Genomic DNA, 22,077 nt, shown 5'->3' with positions numbered 1-22,077 from the left:
TATAATCAGTTATGATTAATTATGTTAGATGTTCGGTGAGTATACAGTTGCATATATCTTTATTTTTGTAACTTTATTTTATAACTTAATATTTCATTTTATCTATTATTTCATTCCCGTAGCATTACTTACAATTCGACATTAATCTTTCTTCTTATTATTATTATTACTCGTATTTTAAATTACCTTTGTATTTCATTATAATTATTCTTTATTATATTTATCAATGAAACCATACCTCAACCGTAGCATCAACAAATGGGAATATCCAATCTCAACGCTGATTTCAAATTAACATGTACCAGTGTTCATTTCTATAAACTTCAATATAATACATACATATTCCACTAATAGCTGATAAGTAAATCTAGACATGAATGAGCATCCAAAACTTTCAATAACTTTTTACTACTTATTTGTGAGCAATAACCAGGAGTCACAGCCATATTGATGTTCTATGGACAAACGTTAAACAGCATACATACAGATAATTCATCATATTCACTTGTAATTTTGACGTGGAGAAATCAAAATCAAAACATAATCTTAAAATCGGAAGGATAGGCAAGCATTTGAGAACCCAGAGTGGGTTTATTGGATTAACCCTCCATATTATTAACTCTCATATTTAGATCTTACACTTCAATACATTTTGTGTTATAAGTCGAATTATGCATATTTTTTTCTTTTTCTTCTTAAGAATTTTGCTTTCAGGCGTAGAAAATAAGGTTGTTGTTGCCAATAAATCGAATGATTCGTTTCGTGCAGATCTAGAATATGTCGGCAAGCAGTTATTTTGTAAAATACGTTCAGACTATGTAATTCAACTTTCAAACATAATAATAACAATAAATAACTATTAACAACCAATGAGCATCTAAGATATGTAATGACATCACCGAAGGTGGGGCATTACACAGCTATAGTCCCATCGTCGAGGTACCAAATGTTTAATTCAGTATTGATACTTCTGACAATAGATTGAAGTGTTAGCGCAAATAAAGCAGGTCCTAGGGGGTCGCCTTGTTGAACACCTCGCTGGGAGAGTGTGATATTTTCACCAAAAAATAGATGACTAGGCTGTGAGTAACACTGATGTATGAAGTTGTATATATAAGGGAAGTGCGTTTTTACGGCTGTAAGCATAGAGTCTCTGTTGATTTCGTTGAATGCATTCCGGAAATCTAGTTTCAATTATACTACATAATAATAAATGTTTAATATTCGTTATTTTCTTCTAGAGAACATTATTGTCTTCCGTTTTTCTCTAGACTACAGCTGATATTTCTTGAAGTCAATGCAATAAATAATGCTTATTAATTGATGTTAGTAAAATTGTAAATCATGAAAAATTACAATAATTAATTCATACAATTATTTAGAAAAAAATGTACCAAATTCACAATATGATGTAACTCAAAGTGGTGACCTTTCGAAAATTAAAATGTTTATTAATTCTTGAGAATAACAAGCAATTCTTGTTAGCACTAATTAATGCTGGGACATTTTAATTCTAAAAATGTTTTATTTTTGACAATAATTCAATGATTGTTACGTTCTTCCAGGCAATATTGAATATCTGATGTTTTTATTCTAGATAATCATCATATATATTGTTTCTTTATTTTTCTTTCTTTGCTTTCAATTCTAGAATGTCACTTATACTTCATAACAATATTAGTGATGTTTTATGTAGTTCACATTCTTTACAGTATTTTAATATGATAAAATTCAAACTATTTAGCATAATATGTTGTTAATTGAAGACAAATGTGATTCTAAAATAATTGAATTATTTTGTCAGAACTTAGTTGAAATAGTGTCAATTATGATTGCTAACATTGTTTCATTAATATTTTTAAGCTAAAAATACACGTTAACTGTGAGATTTAATATTCATATAAACATCTGGAAAAGCTTACTTGTTTCTAGCCTTTAAATGAAATATTTCAAACCTTTAGATTAAAAATCTTTCAACGTCCTCTATACTAGAATTTATTACTTCATATTCTATAGTTGCTTTGGAATATGTTCTTTCAAATTTACTACATTAAAACTAAAAGGTACCTTTGATAAAAAGAATCTTACCTTTAATTTTCGGTTTTGGCACTTTCTGCGGAAGCCTTGCTGCTGGAGGAGCTCGCTTTGTCTGGAGCTGTTGTGGAAATGAAAACATTGCAAATGAAGCTAACATGAGCATGGCAGCCACCAAAACCATTCCTGTATCAAACAACATGGATTAATATTTCTGTAAAAAGTTTCAGAAAACATACACATAAATGAATGCGAGTTTTTAAATAATGTCTATACTGTATTCGTAAAAGAAAATAGTTCTAATACATCTTTAAAATTTAATTGTGATATTGAAGTATTGCAACATTTTTGTTCTGGTTTATGTTTCTCCAAATCAGGGTACTTATTCGCAAATGGTAAGGCAAAGAAAGGGTATTTGTATACAATCTGTAGGATTTTTATTTTTAATTACACTCACCTATTCTATTACATAAAAGTATTTTTATTTTAAGTTGTCTTAGGTTCATTCTTGATAAATGATTAAAGTAAGGCAGGTTTAAAAAAATTAAAATTAGTAGAAAATTCTTTAAAGAAAATATTTTTCAGTTCTGAATACGGCTTCTTCATTCCAAATTACTTAAGTTAAATGTAAAAAATAAGTGTTACCAGATATTTGTTCTTTGAAATGTATTTTTCTTTAAAAACGAAAATACTCTTACACTTCCGGTTGAAATTATCTACAATATTGAATCAAGATTTGTTTAAATTGTCTTGATTAGTCTTTAAAGCCGGATTCATTGTTCTAGTGGAATAATTATCATACACAGGGTGGCGACGAACCGACTGACACATTTCAAACTTGAATATTGCATGGGCGAACTTATATTCGTTGGCGAAAGAGAAAAACACACCATGTTATATGGTCAGTCGCAATGGAACATTGAACCACAGAGCATCGTGTTATCCCAGGTTGTACTTATTACAAAAGTCTGTGCGAGAAGTGCAACTTTTTTTTTTTTTTTTTTTAATTTATTTTTAAATACGAAACTTTAATGTTGGTCGACATGGTTAAGTTTGTCTCGTACCATATTCGCTTGGGTGAAGAAGTTTGAAAAGACTGGTAGTGTGTAGGATGTGAAAATTAAATTTTCGTCTAAAAAGACATCGCACTTCTGGTACAGACTTAATTTCGTAATAACTACGAACTGGGGTAACACGATCTTATGTGCTTCAATGCACTATTGTGACTGACCATATAACGTGACGTTCTTTCCTCTTTCGATTCCCATCCCGTCAACCAATTTACGTTATTATGCCTGCGCAATATTGAAGTTTGAAATTTGTCAGTTGGCTTGGTACAATTTTGTATATGTATGTCCTATTCGATTTGCTGTTTGGACACACGTAAAGTTTTTAGTTTGAAAATGTTAAGTCCATTCTCAAGTAAATGTTTAAATAAGTCGAACTATTTCGGCAATTTTCTTACTAGTAACTTCAGAGATATATTGTTACATTAGACTCTCAAAATTTATCAAATGTGTGTTAATACACACCCTGTGATACTACAGCTGGTGGAGATAAATAATAAATTACATGAAATAACCCTCAAAATTTATTTTACTATTGAAGTAAATAGTGGCTTCCTTCAGAGATAATTACAGCTTCCTAGATATAATAAATATTTCTTAAAATGATTGCATATAGGGAACGTCAGGTTAAAATAAAGTTTACATAAATAAAGAAACCTTTAAGTGTAGCAAGTATTAACAAAGCCAAGCTCATAAATCACTTCTCGATAATTACAAATATTTACAATTAATTCAATCCTGGAATAGATTGAATATATTGGATGTGCTACAAACAAATTAAATTAATAATATAAAGTAAAACTTCATTGTTTTCGACTAAATATTGAAGTATCGATTAATTTTCTGCGAAATTCGGCAAAAACTGAACATTTATTATGCCAAATGTGCAAAAGTATGTTAATCCTTGTGTACAACCATGGGGTCCTTTCGGGACCCCAGAGATATTTAATGCAGTATATCTCTTAAATGAATGTGAGTATCTAAAAGTCTGCTACTGTATTTTGTTCCCATTGTATGTTTAATACATTGAACGCAAAATATCGTTTCTTGTTGTTTTACTGTTATGTAAAAAAAAAAAAAAAAAAAAAAAAATGTTTACCACTGAGGTCATAGGAGGACCCAATGTAATATCTATGTAAGTAATAATTTTTTTCTTCTTACTAAACGAGCAAAATTAGTAGTTTTCAAATGTTCAATAGATGCCAGAAACTATTAATATATCGTTCCCGAAAAAATCACTTCATTATTGACATGCTAAAGTAAGTTGGGTATGTAGTAAAAGGAAAGTTTTCTTGCATTACGATACATTGTGACCTTTTCTCTTTCTTCCTAAGGTTACTATTTGAAGCAATAGATGATAGGAAACCTGTTTACGTTTTTCAACAGTTTGTGAATACAAAGTATCTACTTTCAAAAGGTTAAAGCCCGTTATTTCAAGTAACAATACCAAGAAGATTACATGACTATTTTGGGTTATAGTTGTGCCTGTTACCTGGTGATAAGGTCATCAAGTATTTCATTTCCATTTTGGATGACGATGATGCCAGTGATGTCGATGCTAACAATTTGAGTTGAAGTGCAATCCAATAAAGTATTGTTTTAAAATGTATCTGTATATAATTTCTGTACGGAACACCAATTACCAATTTTTAATTGGAGTCTATAAGGGGCCACACGGTATTTCCTAAGCTATATTTTCCATTAATACACAAGGGTAAATGTATACTTTCAACGTGAGTCAAGTACAAATAAACTCAATCAGTTAGAGATGCTATTTTATATTATAGAATTCTGAAGCGAATTTTGAAAAGAAGTTATAGTATTTACCCGACAAAAAAAAGTGTTTACGAACTTTCGCTAACTACTTCATCAGATGATATTAGAAGGACGACAAAAGAACACAGGAGTTTAAGAGAGAAGATGATTTTGAGTTTGAGCTGGTACAAAAAGTGGAAGAAAATTGTTAAACAGTTGAATAATAGATCCTTGTTTCCAAGGTGTTCGAAAAAGATTTAGTGCTCTGCTATTTGCTTGTTGACACTCAAGTCTTTTCTGTACTTTTGGAACAAAAGATCAAATATATTTCAGCAAAAATTTTCTTGTACGCCTTATATCTGGAAAACTACATATAGTGTAGCCAAACCCGAACTATCACTTAACTCAGTATGATGTGGTTATTCAGTATAAAAAATACGAAACCTCGATTTAAGGACTGTTCAAAAATGTTGTGGCCCCTGATCCAAACACTAATTATTGGCAAAGATCCCAATCTTTTTATGCTTTTTTTTGGACCATTCCTAAAATTCTTGGTCAAGATCGCAATCTTTTGATCCATTTTTTGGGATCATTCCTAAAATGTTTGTCTGACATTCACTAAAACTTGCAACTCAAAAGTAAGTCACACGCAATAATAGAGAACAATCTTCCAGCATGTGGCAAAAATCGCACTTCGCTAGCAGAAGATCTTTTCAGAAAAATACAGAAAGTAGGTCGAAAATGTTGATTGAAAATACGCGTAAACAATGATTATTTCTTCACTAGAGTTATTGAACATAACATGCTTTATTGTACACAGTATTTGTAGAGAATGTTACTTTTGATATTAAATGGCATTTCCGGAAGTAAAACTGTTCAAAATCACCTCAAATTTTAGATTTTACTCACTTCGATCCTTTAATGGTAATCATAGTTTACTACAACTGCAACGTGACAATATTATTTGATCGCACTTTTTGTAAACAATTTCCAGTATTTAATTTAAGGTAATGCAAACTGGAGATGGTAATGAGTTGCTCTATCAAATTTACTTCATTTATATCCAAAACTGTATTCTCAGATACATAACATTTTCGCCTATTCAAATTTCGTGGCCATTTTAAGGCGAATGTTGAGCGAAGGTCTTATATTATTTTTAAGAAGCACATGTCTTTGTGATAAACTTAACCTAGTTAGTAGCTTGAGAGAGATTCCGCTTTGAAAGGGAACTATTGTAATTATATTGTATCGAATGCTACTGCTACAAATCGAATCTCTCTTCAGACTCGAAATCAGTGCTATCATATTTTCAGCGTTAAGAGCCGCCCATCAGTCATAAGGACGATTCTGATTTGAGGAGACTTTTTATCTCGAGAACAGAACGAACTTTTGCAAAAACTGACATATTAGAGAAGAGAAAACAGTGCCTTAATTTTACCGGGCTGTGGTCTAAGAAGGTCTAGAAAGTTCTAGGTGACATCCAATTGGGCATCTTAAAAAAAATAATAAAAAAAATAAAAAATAAAAAATAAAAGAAATGAAAGAAAGAAAAAAGAAAAGTAAAAGAGGGGAGTTCTTTGTTGTATGCTTTTGGGCTGAGACCCAACAAATCCTTTCAACCAATGATGAACTGATGGGAAGGGACAATGGTATTCCACGAATCAAGCGTATAGTGGTCCTACGGATGGGTGACAGTATGAATCATAGGCAGTAATGAAACGAGTTCACAAAGTTGATGACACATGACGCCAGTGACCCGGAGAGACCTCTCACTAGAAGTGCCCTGAACTGAACTCAAAGTTTCACGAAAAGATTCGTGAACCTGCCAGAACCGGTGTGATCCAGAAATCAGAAAACTTCGTCATACACAACATTGGGAATCTGGAGTCTGGTAATGTAATTCTAATCAGCATGGTTCCTCCCTTGTTTCTTCCTCTCTTTCTTCCCATAAAATTTATCGTTTTCCTTTTCCTTGCTTGCTCTTGTGTGTATGTTAAAGTAATACACTGAAAGATAACTGAAAGTGCTATCAGTGTAAGCGCATGAAAATCACAAGAATGAAAAGCTGCATTTTTTTCTTATGAAGGATGTCTAAACATTTGTCGCGTAGAATATGAGCGATACCGCTGATCGCAAACGGTACTTTGTTAATGTTCTTGTGCAGTCTGTATTCACAAGCACTCCATTACTTTTCAAAATGAGAGATAGAATAAACATGAAGTTATATTGAGTCCTGCACATCACTAACCGACTAAATGGAATGATGATGTTGAGCTGATGTGATTCGGCTGCTTCCAGGTCATCGAGTATATTTGGGTTACCCGGTCTGTCTGAGTCACCAGGTCAAATCAGTTCTGAAAAGCGAGATTCAGACTCGAGTGACACGGTTCGGACAGAAATTGTGATTTAAGTCACCCAGTGAACCGTGACTCGTGCTATCGCTGGTCATGAATTAAAATGTTCCTACCGTAGTAAAGTATTCGGTCAACTCAGTGAGAGATGCTCTGAGCCTCTCATCTTTTCAAACTCAGACTTGGGTTAACACTACCCTCTAAGATCACCACGATTTAACTTTATATATATATATATATATATATATATGTATGTGTGTATCCTTTTTAGGATGTATGGTAACAAGAGTTATCATAGCGTAGTGTTATCTTTGGACGCTTATTTAGGTCCTATAACAGGCTATTAAGTCTCCAGTCAACCTAGGGAGAGATTCTCTGAGACTGTTGTCATTCCAAACTCGTACTTACGTTAGCACTGCCCTTCATGTTTACCGCGATTTAACTCAATTCTTGATACACGATAGTAATCAACATAAATTATGAACGTGTTTACTTTATTTATAACAAGTGAACTCTCTCAAGTGCCACTTGGTACATTCGTACACGAGGGCTTCTGTTGTAATTGTCTAAATCATCAGGTCAAATCAGTTCTCATAAGCGAGACCCAAACTCAAGTGACTCGGTTCGGACAAATATCGTGATTTAAGTTACACAGTGAACCGTGACTCGTATCACTACTGGTCGTGAAATATAAGGTTCCTACCGTAGTAAAGTATTCGGTTAACTCAGGGAGAGATACTCTGAGCCTCTTATCATTTCAAACTCAGACTTGTGTTAACATTGTCCTCCAAGATCACCACGATTTAACTTTACATATAGATATATATATCCCTTTTAGGATACGAACATGTGAGTGTTGTCTTTGAATGCTTATTTAGGTCCTATAACAGGCTATTAAGCTGCATTTTTTTATTGGTTAAGTCAAGCATGGACCAAAGAACATCTTTGATGCGTTTTGGAACCGGATGGTCAACTTGGCTGCGTCAAGTGGGGGCCCAGGGCGTGATACTGTTTTTCTTCTTGAGGCAAATTAAAAAAAAAAAAAAATCACGCCATTAGTTTTCAAGATATCAGATGCAAAATTTGTATACCGATTGTGTGCACCTTTGAGTATTTCTCAATTTTTTTGAGATCCCTACGTGAAACTGGGTCCGGGTTGGATGATTTTTTCAGGAAATTTTCCGGTTTTTTTAAATTTTCCGGTTGAGGTGTACGATACGAACATGTGAGTGGTACAGTTGGAAAAAACGCGCTATACTGAAGAAAATGACGTTTGAACCATGCTCCTAGGCCAAATAGTAGGAAATATTTAGAATATATATACAAAATGGATTACCTTTAGATGCTCTATTCTAAAAAAAAAAAAAATAGTATGGACCATGATCCTACTATAAATATTAAGGAAGCAGTAGCTGTTTCAGTGAAAGTCTAAAATTTCCATCAAAAAGTAAAAATTCTAAAAGGGATATACATAATAGTAATAAACACAAATTGTGTGAATCGTATGTACTTTATAACAACTGAACTCACAAGTGCTACTTGGCACATTCGTAGACGAGAGCTTTTGCTGCGAAATTGTGTTGCCTTGATAGATGGCACTACTAGTATTCGAGGAAACCAATTACTCCTAAAACGTTTGGGCAAGAGTGTGTATGATAATTCAACATACCACGTGTAGACCCGCTACTAATTATGCATCTCCCTTTTTCCTTGTATTTTATTGCCAATCTAAGCAATATAATTAACGTTATTTATTTACAAAAGAAAGAATAATTAAGAATAAATATTTACCTAGCCACCATGCTCCTATCCAATGTGGATTCCTTGGAGTAATTCCAGGATCAACAAACGGATGGACGTATATCATCGTACACAAGGATCCAAGAAGGTATCCAAACACAGGTCCCAGAATACGGATTCCTATTATTATTGCTATACAATAGAATAAAAAGGAAAAACAATTATTTAGAAACAAACCAACATCAATTTTATTTTATTTTATGAAGTACAACACCAAGTAAACTGTATTATTGGTCTAAAACTGAATTCCAGAAGTGAAGGAATGCTGCTAAAGAAAAGTTTAAGATACGGTAGCAATAATTAAAATATGTACTCATCATTTATATATGGGGTTGTTCTTTTTTAAGACAGAGGGGTGCTTACAGATATTTCTAATTTGTAAATTTATAAGATCATATAATCTTGAATGCATGACATTTACTTTTTACGCAGAGGGGTACCCATAGACAGGGCCGGATCCAGGATTCTCTGAGGAGGGGTGCACCACTAACTACCAGTACATTTGAATTAAATTTGAATTTTTTAAACGCCTTTAGGCATCTGTGATGTGAATGAGGAATTCCTTTGGAAATGTTAAGTGTTTGCTCTCGATGAATTCTTTTCCTTCAACCTTCAGAAAATTGACTTAAACTATTGATTTTGCAAAACTCACTGCTAACTTCTCACTTTAGGTAGTGTATATTCACAACGAAGGGAGGGGGGTGCACGTGCACCTTTGCACCACTCTAAACCCGGCCCTACCCATAAATATTACTAAATTCTTAACATTCTGAATGCATAAATATTCCAATAAACTGCTATATGTTGATGACCTTAAACTTTTTAAATCTATGAAATCAATAAATGACTGTAACGAACTTCAACAAGATATAAATATGAATGTGGAATTTATCACCATCATCATAGGCATTCTACCATTATTGGCAGATCTCTTGCCGCAACTGAGAAGCCTTCATACTTCACAGTCTTCAGCTAACCTCTTTGCCTTCACGTACAACTTCTCTGTTTTGATATCGTCCATTAATACTAGTCTCCTTCACAAGTCCCTCTCTTTCCTGCCACCATATCATCTAGCACGTCCTTCATTATACAGTTCCTTCTTAGCCAATGTCCCAACCAGATTCTCTTTCTCTGCTTAATAACACCCTCTCACTTGTTTTCCACTCTACCCAGCTGATTCTCTCCATTCTTTTCCATATCCACATTCCGAAAGCTTTCAATCGTTTTTCATTATTTTCGCGTAATGTCCATGTTTCCGATCCATACAGCACAATATTCCACACGAAGCATTTTATAAGTCTTTTTCTCAATTCTTCATTCAAGGTCCCACAAAATAGTGTTTTCTTCCTCCTAAAGGCTTTTTTCACCATTCCTATTCTTGCTTTTATTTCACCTTCACGCTTTATATCATTACTTACTATCCAGATTTCTACAACTAACCACCTGTTTTATTTTCTTTCCTTCTATGATACTTCTATATTTCACACCGACTGTTTCATTCCAATCACCATGGCTCTTGTCTTTCTCACATTTATTTTCAAAGGCCCCTCCTCAAGTTTTCTAAGCAGTGCCAATATTTAACAGTATTATTAGCGATTAGCGGATAAAAAATTTGTCCAAAGAGGAAACATATGACGATTGATAGATATAACTGAGTTTAACATTTAGGTTTATGTCAGCACAAAAATTTATGCACAGTTTCCGGAAAAAAGAAATCGAGGATATTTTTTTTTCCGTAAATCTAAACATTTATGATGTACAAGGACCGTGCCACATACAAGGGTAACTCTAATATTGAAGTTTACTGTTGTCAACTTGTTCATTATGTCTTTAGCAAGATGACAGTACATAGTATATAGGTTATAAGAGAAATGTCAAAATTATTTTCGTTCGTTCTTAAACTTTCATTTCTGTTAAAATAAAATATGGTTGTGAGGCGGGGGGAGTACGCTGGCTCGGTGGTAGAGTGCTTACCTCTGGTGCGTGAGGTTCCTGGTTCGATTCTCGGCGAAGTAAGTTTGTGGTGGACAACATCGTGTCTACATGTTTTTTCGGGGTACTCTGGTTTCCTTCCACTTTCTCATTCCACCAATTTTTCCATCAGCATTCACTTCCCCTAATCATCGTCTCCCTTAGCCTAGAGCAGCGTTTCCCAACCTTGCGGCACACTATGTGTGTAACTTGAATTCTCGCGGCACACTCATAGATTTTCTTATATTTAAATATAAAATACCATGATATTCTTTTCTGTGATTACTGATCTCCTCACAGAGAAGAAAGCTCGATCACTGGTTTTCCACCATGATAAATCATTATGCTTATTTTTCATTCTAATTTAAAAATAGAAAACAATTGCAATGAAATATATTGGACTTAGGTTTTTAAAAATACGCTTTCTTTTCGAAAACTGCATCCAAACTTTCACTAACAAAGAAGATCACTAAACAACGAACGAACGAACAAACAAATCTCTTTTACTTTTGAAACACAAATGTTGGTAACTCGTATGCATGTTTGTTTTGTCGAAAGGATTGGATATTTTAAAATTTGAAGTTACGAAATAGTCTGCTACAATAAAGAAGCAATAATGGTCATAACGTCATAATAATGATAACAAATACATTTTTCAATATTAAAAATGTACAGGAAAGTAACAAGGTGTGAAACTTAAAATTGGAGATTGACATTAGAGGTTCACAGTAATGTGAAATACAAATATACGTTTTTCCCTATGTCCTCATTTTAATTGCAATAGAATTAATAATTTTGTTTCGATTTACTCGAGGCACACCAGCGGCCCATTCACGGCACACCGGCTGGGAAACGCTGCCCTAGAGGGACGTTAAATTAAAAGAAAGGAAGAAAGAATATATATTGTAAATGGCAACGTTGCATTTTCGTTTAGCATTGGGTGCATAAAGAGTGTACAGCACAAACAGCTGGTCCAATTTAAAAAATTCTTTCATTTTAGATTGAAAACATCGTATTTGGAGACGGTTTCTGCTCTTTCATTTTGTTGTAACTCTGATAACTTTTGTGTCAGAGGACTTTTGAGACACCCTATATATATATATATATATATATATATATATATATATATATATATATATATATATATATATATATATATATATATATATATATCAGTTGATAGATGATATCGATTTAAACAATATGATATGTTTGAGAACAAACTTTGATGGTTTATTCTCTACGTTTCAAATAGAATAACCTATCTAGAACAGCCTTTTCTCGAGAATAAACTCTCCAGGTTTCGAGAAATCGAGAAAAAAAATAAGGCGCTATGAAGTATGTCGTTTGTTGCAATGGTATGTCGTTTATTTCGCTAAAAATACATTATTTATTTATTCATCAGCTTCATTTACCAACACTCCTTTCGTATAAATTTACCTTGCCCGTCTACCGTCCGTCCGCTGAACAATAAATCTTTAAAAAAAAAACTACTCGATCGATGACTACCAAATTTGGTCAGAATGTGGAGGGTAAAAATTTTGGAATCGAGTTCGTTTTCGGAGCTGACAATGAAACCAGAAACACTAGAAATCAATTATTTCCGGTTTTAACGTTTATCATTATAGAGACAAAACTGTAATGGACGGCAAGAAGCTGTTTTCTCTAATTGATTGAACGTCCAAATAAAATATTCCATCTTTATTCTAATCTCTCTCTATTGAGTCGGATGCGGCAGAAAATGAACTCATAGGGATTATTGTTAAAACTGGAAATGGTTTACTTCCTGCCACTTCCGTTTTTAACGGTGATCGCTTTAGAGCTAAAACGTTAATAGACAGCGAGAAGATGTTTTCTGCAATCGGTTAGTGTCCCCAAAATATATTACATATCTTCTCTAATATCTCTATTAAACCGGAAGTGGTACAAAATGAACTCATGTAACACCGATAAAACCGGAAGTGGCTTATTTTATGCCACTTCCGGTTTCAACCTTGATTGCTGTAGAGAAAAACAGTAATAGACAGCGAGAAAAGGTTTTCTGCAATCGATTAAGCCTCCCAAAAAATATATTACAACTCTACTCTAATATTTCTATTAATCCGAAGTGGTAGAAAATGAACTCATAGAGATCACCGTTAAAACCAAAAGTGGTTTCCTTTCTGCTATTTCCGCTTTTAACAATGATTGCTATAAAGTTAAAACGGTAGCACATAGAGGTGCAGCTGTCTTGCAATCGATTAAGCATCGCAAGAATACATTTTATCTTCATTCTAATCTTTACTAAAACCAGAAGTGGTAGAAACATACCGTAACTTCCGAAAAAATTGTAAGAGATAGCAAAAAGTTGTTTTGTTTTTTTACAATTGATTTAGCATTCTAAGAATAGTTACCATCTTCTAGCTTAAGCCGCGTAATTCAAACTGGAAGTAGAAAAAAATCAACCATTTCCGGTTTTAATGTTGATTGCCATAGTATAAAAACCGTAATAGATAGCGAGAATCGGTTTTGTGTTACCGATTAAGCGTTCCAAGAATATGTTCCATCTCCACTTTAATTTCTCTTCTTAAACCGGAGGTAGTACAAATGTAAAACCACTTCCGGTTTCAATAATTATAATAATTATTAATTGAGAAAATATCAAACCAAACTCCTTCGCGTGGTATACACGTGATATTGCTACGTGTTAAGTATTAGTAAACGGAAAATAATGACTTTTAAAAAACGTAAGACTCTGTTGCAATTTGTTACCACTGTAAAAGAGTCTAATGTAGCAGTTGTAAGTGCTATAAATTGTTCAGTGAAATATGGGACACGAAGTTTACACTAAAAATTCATATTCAGATGTAAATAATAATAGAAGCCAATAAATATATTGAGTTCATTCTACGAATTGGAAGAAACTTGTATCAAAGATACGTATATTCGCTTCGAATTTTCAATATGCGACCCCTGTATGGAATCCAAACATAAAAACTAACTCCTTAAAAACTCAGTTTGAATTTCTAAGGTGTCGTATTGATAAGCAAACGAATACCTAGAACTAAAAACTAATATTCAGTGAATAGAAATTCTAAAGCAATACTCCTTCAGTCAGGGACGGAACCAGGACCGACTTCTGGGGGGGGGGGTTATCATACTTCTACTTTTCAGGACTCCAAACTTTGGGATGGGTTTTATTTATATATATAAAACAAGAAAGTTTCCTCTTCCCCGATCGCCCCCCTCCCTGGATCCGCCCCTGCCTTCAGTAAAGAAAAAAGTGCTGGACATGATATTCTCATCCAAAACAAACTAGATTGCTTTCGAGCTTTCAAGTAAACTTACAGAATAGAAAAACACGCGTGGAAAATTAAAATTTCTATGATTCTAGAAATCTATGGACGAATAAGGAGAATAACTCACCATTATGAAGGATGAGTAAAACCTACAATAGACTCAAAAGAGCAATAAGTATCAAGTGAGAACGAAAAAAGGAACACTTTTGACCAGTGTCGTACGTAGAATTTCAACAAGGGAGGTTCATATATATACAGGGTGTAACATAATTGCATGGCCAAAAGTGACAAAGTGACTGCGGACATCCAAATAAGTAAAAATGTTCCTATAAACATTGGCCCAATGCTTCTTCGTTTCCGAGATACAGGGTGTTCAAATATCGAATCCCTCTAATGGCTCACCATGGTAAAGTGAATGGAAATGTTCAATATTGCAGGAATAATACAATCAAGTGGAATTGCAAATACATTTACAATAACATAGAGAATGAAACTAATCAACATTTGAGGTTATTCAATTATCAGTGTTGCCAAACTGATACAAAGTATTATGTTTTCAAATAGTCTTGTCTTTCGAAAACGAAGTGGAATGTGCCCCATGTTCAGGAACGTTTTGATGTCAGCAATCATATACTAACGAGTGAACATTTAGTGCTACTTGAAACCTTAACACTTTGTACCAGGTTGGCAACACTGGCAGTCCAATAACCTCAAGTGTCGATTAGTTTCATTCTCTATGTTAGTGTACATGTATTGCACAGGCATAATTCCACTTGATTGTATTATTCCTGTAATATTGAACATTTCCATTCACTTTACCATAGTGAGACATTGGAGGGACTTGATATTTAAACACCCTGTATAAAAGAGATCATTGGAATCATTGGAGCAATGTTTATAGGAACATCTTTACTTATTTGGATGTCCGCAATCACCTCGTCACTTTTGGCCATGCATTTATGTTACATCCTATCTCTCTCTCTCTCTCTCTCTCTCTCTCTCTCTCTCTATATATATATATATATATATATATATATATATATATATATATATATATATATATATGGTGTCTCAAAAGTACCCTGACATAGAGTAACTCTGTTATTATAAGAGTTACAATAAAATGTAAGAGGGGAAACAGTCTTCCAATATAATGTTTTCAATCTAAAGTGAAGGAATTTTTAAATCGGACGAGCCATTTGGGCTGTACACTCTTTATGCGCACAATGCTAAATGAAAATTCAACGTTGCCATTTACCTGGGGCTGGGGGAGGGAAGGGCGGGATGGTAGGTAGACAAATTTTGTAAGAGTATGGTCAATGGTAGCAAGTTTGAAATGAGGCTGGCCATCGACACGATAGCATAACAAACAGTATCACTTCATTCACTTATGTTGTGGATTTAGGTAAATGGCAATGGTTCATTTTTCATTTAAAATTTGGCGCATAAAGAGTGAAGAGTGTACAGCCCAAACAGCTCGTCCGATTATATATATATAAATCATTCACTTTAGATTGAAAATATCATATTTGGAGAAGATATTCCCTCTTACATTTTGTTGTAGCTCTGATAATATGATAATAACAGTTACCCAATGTCGGAGGATTTTTCGAGACACCCTGTATATACTATTTCTGAAGTTTTGTCCCTCTATATCCATCCTGGGCAAAATTGATAATGATCCAGCACGAAGTTCTTAAGACTTTTTTGTCTCCTGGATAGACAGACGGACACACGGACAGCCAGATAAGTATATATATATATATATATATATATATATATATATATATATATATATATATATATATATATATATATATATATATATATATATATATATGTATGTATGTATGTATGTATGTATGTATGTATATATATATATATATATATATATATATATATATATATATATATATACATACATACATACATACATACATACATATATATATATATATATATATATATATATATATATATATATATATATATATGTATGTATGTATGTATGTATGTATGTATGTATGTATATATATATATATATATATATATATATATATATATATATATATATATATATATATATGTATATATAAACTTTTGATAAACCAAACTCCTTGAAGAAGATTGAATAAAATTCTGATGGGAAAGTTATAGCACTTAATATATAGTGTTGCACTTTCCTTTATTTTGAGAAAATAATAAAATAAATCTTAAAATGTAGCTTAAGGACGTTTCGGATGACAGACTTTTTAAAACTTTTTTTTTAAAAAAAGTAAGAAGTAAGAACGAGCATATCTAATTTTTGCATAGAGAACTGTGCAATGCGTACTGATTCAATTATTTTTTTTTTCTTTTTTAATCCTTTCTTCCCTTGAGAATTGAGGGCGCTATTTTTCCCGTATAACAGCAACGCCGTTTACCTGGGAGAAAGTGTACTCGATATTTTTTTTTTTTTTCATTGCACAATCTTGTTCAATTGCTAAAAACGCCCACTAAATGCGGTAGTGTGTAGAAGATTAATGCTCGTGATGCCTCCAGTGGTAATCGCCAAAACTAGTTTTTTCTTTTCTTCTTCTTCTTCTTCTTTTTCTTCTTTGTTTTCCCTTTTTCTTTTTACTTTTTCTTGACACTGGTGCTCAAAAGTGGAACATTAGTTTTACGTCCATCTTAGGTTAATTTAGTGTTGATTCATTTATTTGTGATATTCCCTTTGTCAGCACTGTTATAGAGTACTGTCAGTAGCGTATTTACGATTTTGTTTCGGGGAGGGCTTTGCTAAGTTTCGGGGGATGGGGCTTTGCCTGAAAATGTGAAAATTCTGCAAGATATTTCGTATAGTTTACTATAGTAAGTGAGATTTCGTGGGGGTGCTTAAGCCCGGAAGCCCCCCTAAATACGCCACTGAGTACTGTATACGAATATGTGATATTTTCTGCAGTAGAAATATGTAGATTATACAGGGTGTATCAAAACAACACCGACAACATTTGGAAGGCGATTCCTGACACCAAAATAAGACAAAAAGTATATACCAATCAGGGTTCACAATACTTCCTATCGGAGTTATAGGCTGCCAATAGGGTTGTCATATTACCCGATTTTGGCGGGTACCACCCGATTTTCAGGCCCTATATTCGTCCCCCGCTTAATTATCTCTTAATCACTAAAAACCGCCCGCTTTTTGGACTGGAGAAAAATCTAAGACGACTTTGTTGATAAAGTGTTGTTATACTCAACGTAAACCGCTACATCTCTGTGTCAATCTCAATTGTGATTGAGGTAAATTTGGACTCGCGCTCAGGCTCAGGCTGTGTGCTATTTGCCCAGCGCGCGAGCGCAGAGCCGTTGGCTAATGAGAGATTTTTGCTCTAATGCACAGTGGATTTCTTTCTGTAGTTCATGTGTTTTAAATGTAATGTACTGGAGGTTCTATACGAATGAATATTCGTTTGTGGATCTTGTGACAAACATACTTGAATTATGACTTCATGACTTCATATAAATCATTTTGAGTTTCTTACAGAGAAAACCGTATGAACAATATCTACCGTATATCACTTTTAAAAAAGAACGTCTTAAAGATGTTCTTACAATTGCACATATTTTAGTGTAATACTTGTTTAATACTTACTTTACAATTCGAGACTCACATTTGTTGAACTTAATAACATTAAAGGCAAAAACTAAATTAGTTTTACTTTAGTTTCATTAGAAAAGTACATTGGAAGTGTCCCTTAACCCATTACTGCCCAGAATTCCCCACTCGTATTTTGAAAAGGTGTTTTTTTTTTTTTTTTTTTTGCCTGTTTGGTCCTAATATTACTCTAAAATACATATTAGAATATTTTTGAAAATATTTATTTTTTTCTTGTTTTTTCTAGCCCGGTAACTTAAGTTGCCAACAGGCACATACATATTCAAAAAAAGAAACATTTTGAAAACTTAAAATTTTGAGGGAGAAAATACATTGCAAAAACATAACTGTTAAAGTCAAATTAATCCTTCCTTTACAGACCTTCAATCCTTCCTTCTGGAGTTTTTCAAATCAATCCAGTTGCGTCATTCTCCTCAAACCATATTGTACCCAAAAAACAGTGCTAACCTCACGTCAATATACCACACAAAGAAAATGCAACGATGCTACTATGACTTCAAAGTTGCTTCACGGTTAAAACCAGCAATGCCAATCCATGACCTTCTGAGCTATGACGAAAAAATGCCGTGGCCAAGGGGACCAATGAGTTAACAAAGAAATCACTGAAAAAAAATGGTTCGAAGGATCCCAGATCAGTATTTGAAATACACAAGTTCACATCAGTACTTACAGTTTAGAATCCCCCCGCTTTTCTAATTTTAAAATATGGCAACCCTAGCTGCCAAAAACATGGAAAAATGAACTTAAAAAGACCATAGTTCCAAAACTATGGGATCTACCGTAGTCGAGTCAAGACCACTTAGAAACTAGTATGTGCCCTACGCAAATATCCATGTTTCAGAATCCTGCGGCACTTTCGTAACATTTTTTATAAAGGTAGTTGTTGAGTACTCCAAATTATCTACCCGTAGCCAACTCTCTCTATAAAAGAAATTGTTGCGTTAGTACATTAGGATTCTGAAACATGCATTTTTGGATAGTGCACATATTAGTTTCAAAGTGAGATCTTGACACGACTACGATAGGTTCCATAGTTTTGGAGCTGTAGACTTTAAAAGTTCATTTTTCATGTTTTCGGCAGCCTATAACTCCGAAAGGAAGCATTGTGAACTCAGATTGGTATATACGTTTTGTCTTATCTTGGTGTCAGGAATCACCTCCCAAACGTTGTCGTTGTTGTTTTGAAACAGCCTGTACAGTTTATAATAGCTAGTTTTCGTTTCATTTGTTTTTCCTTAAGGTGGATCGCTAGGTGTTCTCGGTGCTATGCTAAACGCTGCTTGAATAGTGCAGCGTTGCCAGATAGTGTCGAGTGTTTACTGATGGCAGATAATAAACGAAGTAATGATGGAATTCTGTTTGGATAATTACTGGAGAAATAGTTTTCGACGTTTCCGCAATTCACAGCTAAGTTCCGCTTCTCAAACTGCTACGCTAGAATCCAGGAATGTTCTTATTATGGCTACCACACTAAACGTTCAAATTTGGCAACAACGCATTATCACGTTCTGCGCAAGTTTCTTATCAAAATCTATTTCCTTAAATATAAATTAATATTTAAATAAAATGTGAAACATAACATGAAAAACGGTCAAACAATATATATATTTCTTAATAAGATCGTTACTTTAAAATACTTTACACATACAAATAAACAGTTCATAAAACTGAGCACTTCTAATAAGATCCATCAGCAAGTGCCATCTTGTGTGCTCATTGTAAAACTAATAAAATATTTTCTTTTATTTGTTATCTTTCTCGATATCAGAAGACACAAACAAATGAATCAGTATCTTGTGTTGTAGATGAAACATAACTCTATCCTACAGTACAATATTTATAATACGTAACGTTTCATTGCGCAGTAATTAAGGGAATGAGCTAATATATGTATTGACTTCCGGGTAGTGATCCACCTTAATTGACTTTTCAGTGCAATCGATGATGGTCAACATAGATGCGTATCTTTCACTATATAAAGATCCAGAATTAAACTTCCGGAAAACTATTCTGAAGATAAACAATTCTGATATTATGCCCACTCAATCTCGTACCACCAGTTTGATATCATGCTCATTCCTCCTCATGATCAGATTATGTCGACCTCACACACACAACACCAGTTTGACTTCACGATCAGATTATTTTGACATCACGTTCACTCGATCCCACACTCACAACATTCTTTCAACATCACACTCACTTGCCCTCACGCTCACATCATTTCGACACCACACTCACTCGATCTCACATTCACAACATCTTTTTGACATCAGGATCACTCGAACTCACGCTCACAACATCATTTCGACAGCACGCTCACTCGACCTCAAACTCAGAACATCATTTCGACATTACTCGAACTCGAACTCGAACTCACTCTCTCATCTTTTCGACATCACTCTCACTCGAACTCACACTCATAACATCTTTCGACGTCATGCTCATATCATTTCGACATCCCCCTCACTGGAACTCACGCTCACAACATCTTTTCAACATCTCGCTCACTCGATCTCACACTCACAACGTTTCTTCGACATCACACTCACTCGAACTCACGCTCACAACATCATTTCGACATCACGCTCACTCGACCTTATCATCATATAATTCTATAGACATCACGCATACTCATACCATTCTTTCGACATCACACTCACTTGACCTCAAGCTCAGAACACCATTTCGACATCACTCGAACTCGAACTCACTCTCACAATACCTTTTCGACATCATGCTCACTCGAACTCACACTCATAACATCTTTTGGCGTCATGCTCATACATTTCGACATCCCCCTCACTGGAACTCACGCTCACATCATTTCAACATCACGCTCACATCATTTCAACATCACGCTCACTCGACCTTATCATCATACAATCCTTTAGACATAACGACACTCACAACATTCGACATCACACTCACTAGGCCTCATATTCATAAGATGGGATTTTCCTATGGGTTGGCATAATTGGATACAACCGTGAGAACAGTATTGTCACTACATTTTATCCAATTTATGTACATTGTATATACGTTATTAACATATAAGATTATGTGGTGTAACCAACAGTCGTTGATCTATAATCCTAAAGATCAAATATGCATATATCACGTTTAGTTTGTTTATAATAGACAACATTATGTATAGGTCATAGCGTCTAAGATTATCAAATTGTTTATCAATTACATAACACTCTTCGATAGCAACTACAATCAAAGTGAAGTTCGGAAAGAAGCGCACAACAGAAAATTTACAGAGAAGAAGAAGATGTGTTTAATTTGATGACGGGTAGTAATAGATACTTTATCCATAAACTAGCGGAATGTCTTTGATGTTGGCATTCCAAGAACGTTTTAAGAGCGATTTTAAAACAACAGATTGCCTTCAGAAGTGCTGCAGCTAAATCGGTCGTAATTTCACGAACAGGAGGTATTTTGGGATTTAGCACAAATATATCCTCGACAATAAAACAGCAAGGAAATTGGCGCAATGTAGGAATATGAGGCGTTCATTTCCGAACGGTTTCTTGTTCACATTATGGAAAAAGAAAAATGTGCTAGTGCTAGGACGTTAAAGAGTTTTTGATAAGAAGCGAAGAATTATTAGCTGAAAATTTGAACAAAGGTTACGCAATAGTTTGATGGAAATATAGAAAACTAATTTGGATAATAATCGCTTTGGAACCGTTGAAGAACAAAATGCCATTTGAAACTGTAGGAGCCATTTGCCATGGACAAGAGGTTTCTTGTCTGTATTAAAAGGCAAGCAAAACAAAAGTGATATTGTAATTAACTAACTCCATGGCCTATGGAACCCGGAGGTTTAATGCTGCGTTCACGAAAGCTCTCCACTGATTTCCATCCTTAGCCAACTGGATCCAGTTTCTACTTTGTGTTCCTATTTCTGCGAGATCCACCTTAATATTGTCCTCCCATCTGTGCCTACGTCTTCCTAATGGTCTTTTACCGATTCGTCTTCCAGTCAAGGCTTTGTAAGCGTTTCTACTTTCTTCCATCCTAGCTGCATGACCTGCCCATCTAAGCCTCCTAGACTTGATAACCCTTACAATGTTTGGAAACCGTATAAATTATGTAGTTCCTCGTTATGAAGCTTCCGCCATTCCCCATTCCCGTTCCTCTTGTGCCCAAATATT

At 34.1% G+C, this 22,077-nt stretch overlaps 1 protein-coding gene across 2 annotated transcripts in view; it reads right to left on the bottom strand.

Moving 5' to 3' along the window:
• Positions 1–22,077, bottom strand: part of LOC145683776 (solute carrier organic anion transporter family member 74D-like) — a 197,477-nt gene that overhangs the window by 55,066 nt on the left and 120,334 nt on the right. For both annotated transcript variants that reach the window (XM_081755347.1, XM_081755348.1), the window contains exons 3-4: positions 8,999–9,139; positions 2,089–2,220 (exon numbers count right to left, since the gene is read on the bottom strand). In XM_081755347.1, coding sequence (XP_081611473.1) covers positions 2,089–2,220; positions 8,999–9,139 — 273 coding nt within the window. The remainder of the gene's footprint in view (positions 1–2,088; positions 2,221–8,998; positions 9,140–22,077) is intronic.

This window comes from Thermobia domestica, chromosome 4 (assembly GCF_964235325.1).
Source record: "Thermobia domestica chromosome 4, izTheDome1.hap1.1, whole genome shotgun sequence".
NCBI lineage: Eukaryota > Metazoa > Arthropoda > Insecta > Zygentoma > Lepismatidae > Thermobia > Thermobia domestica.
The sequence above is the reverse complement of the archived record's forward strand: the minus strand, read 5'-3'. Positions and strand labels throughout refer to the sequence as shown.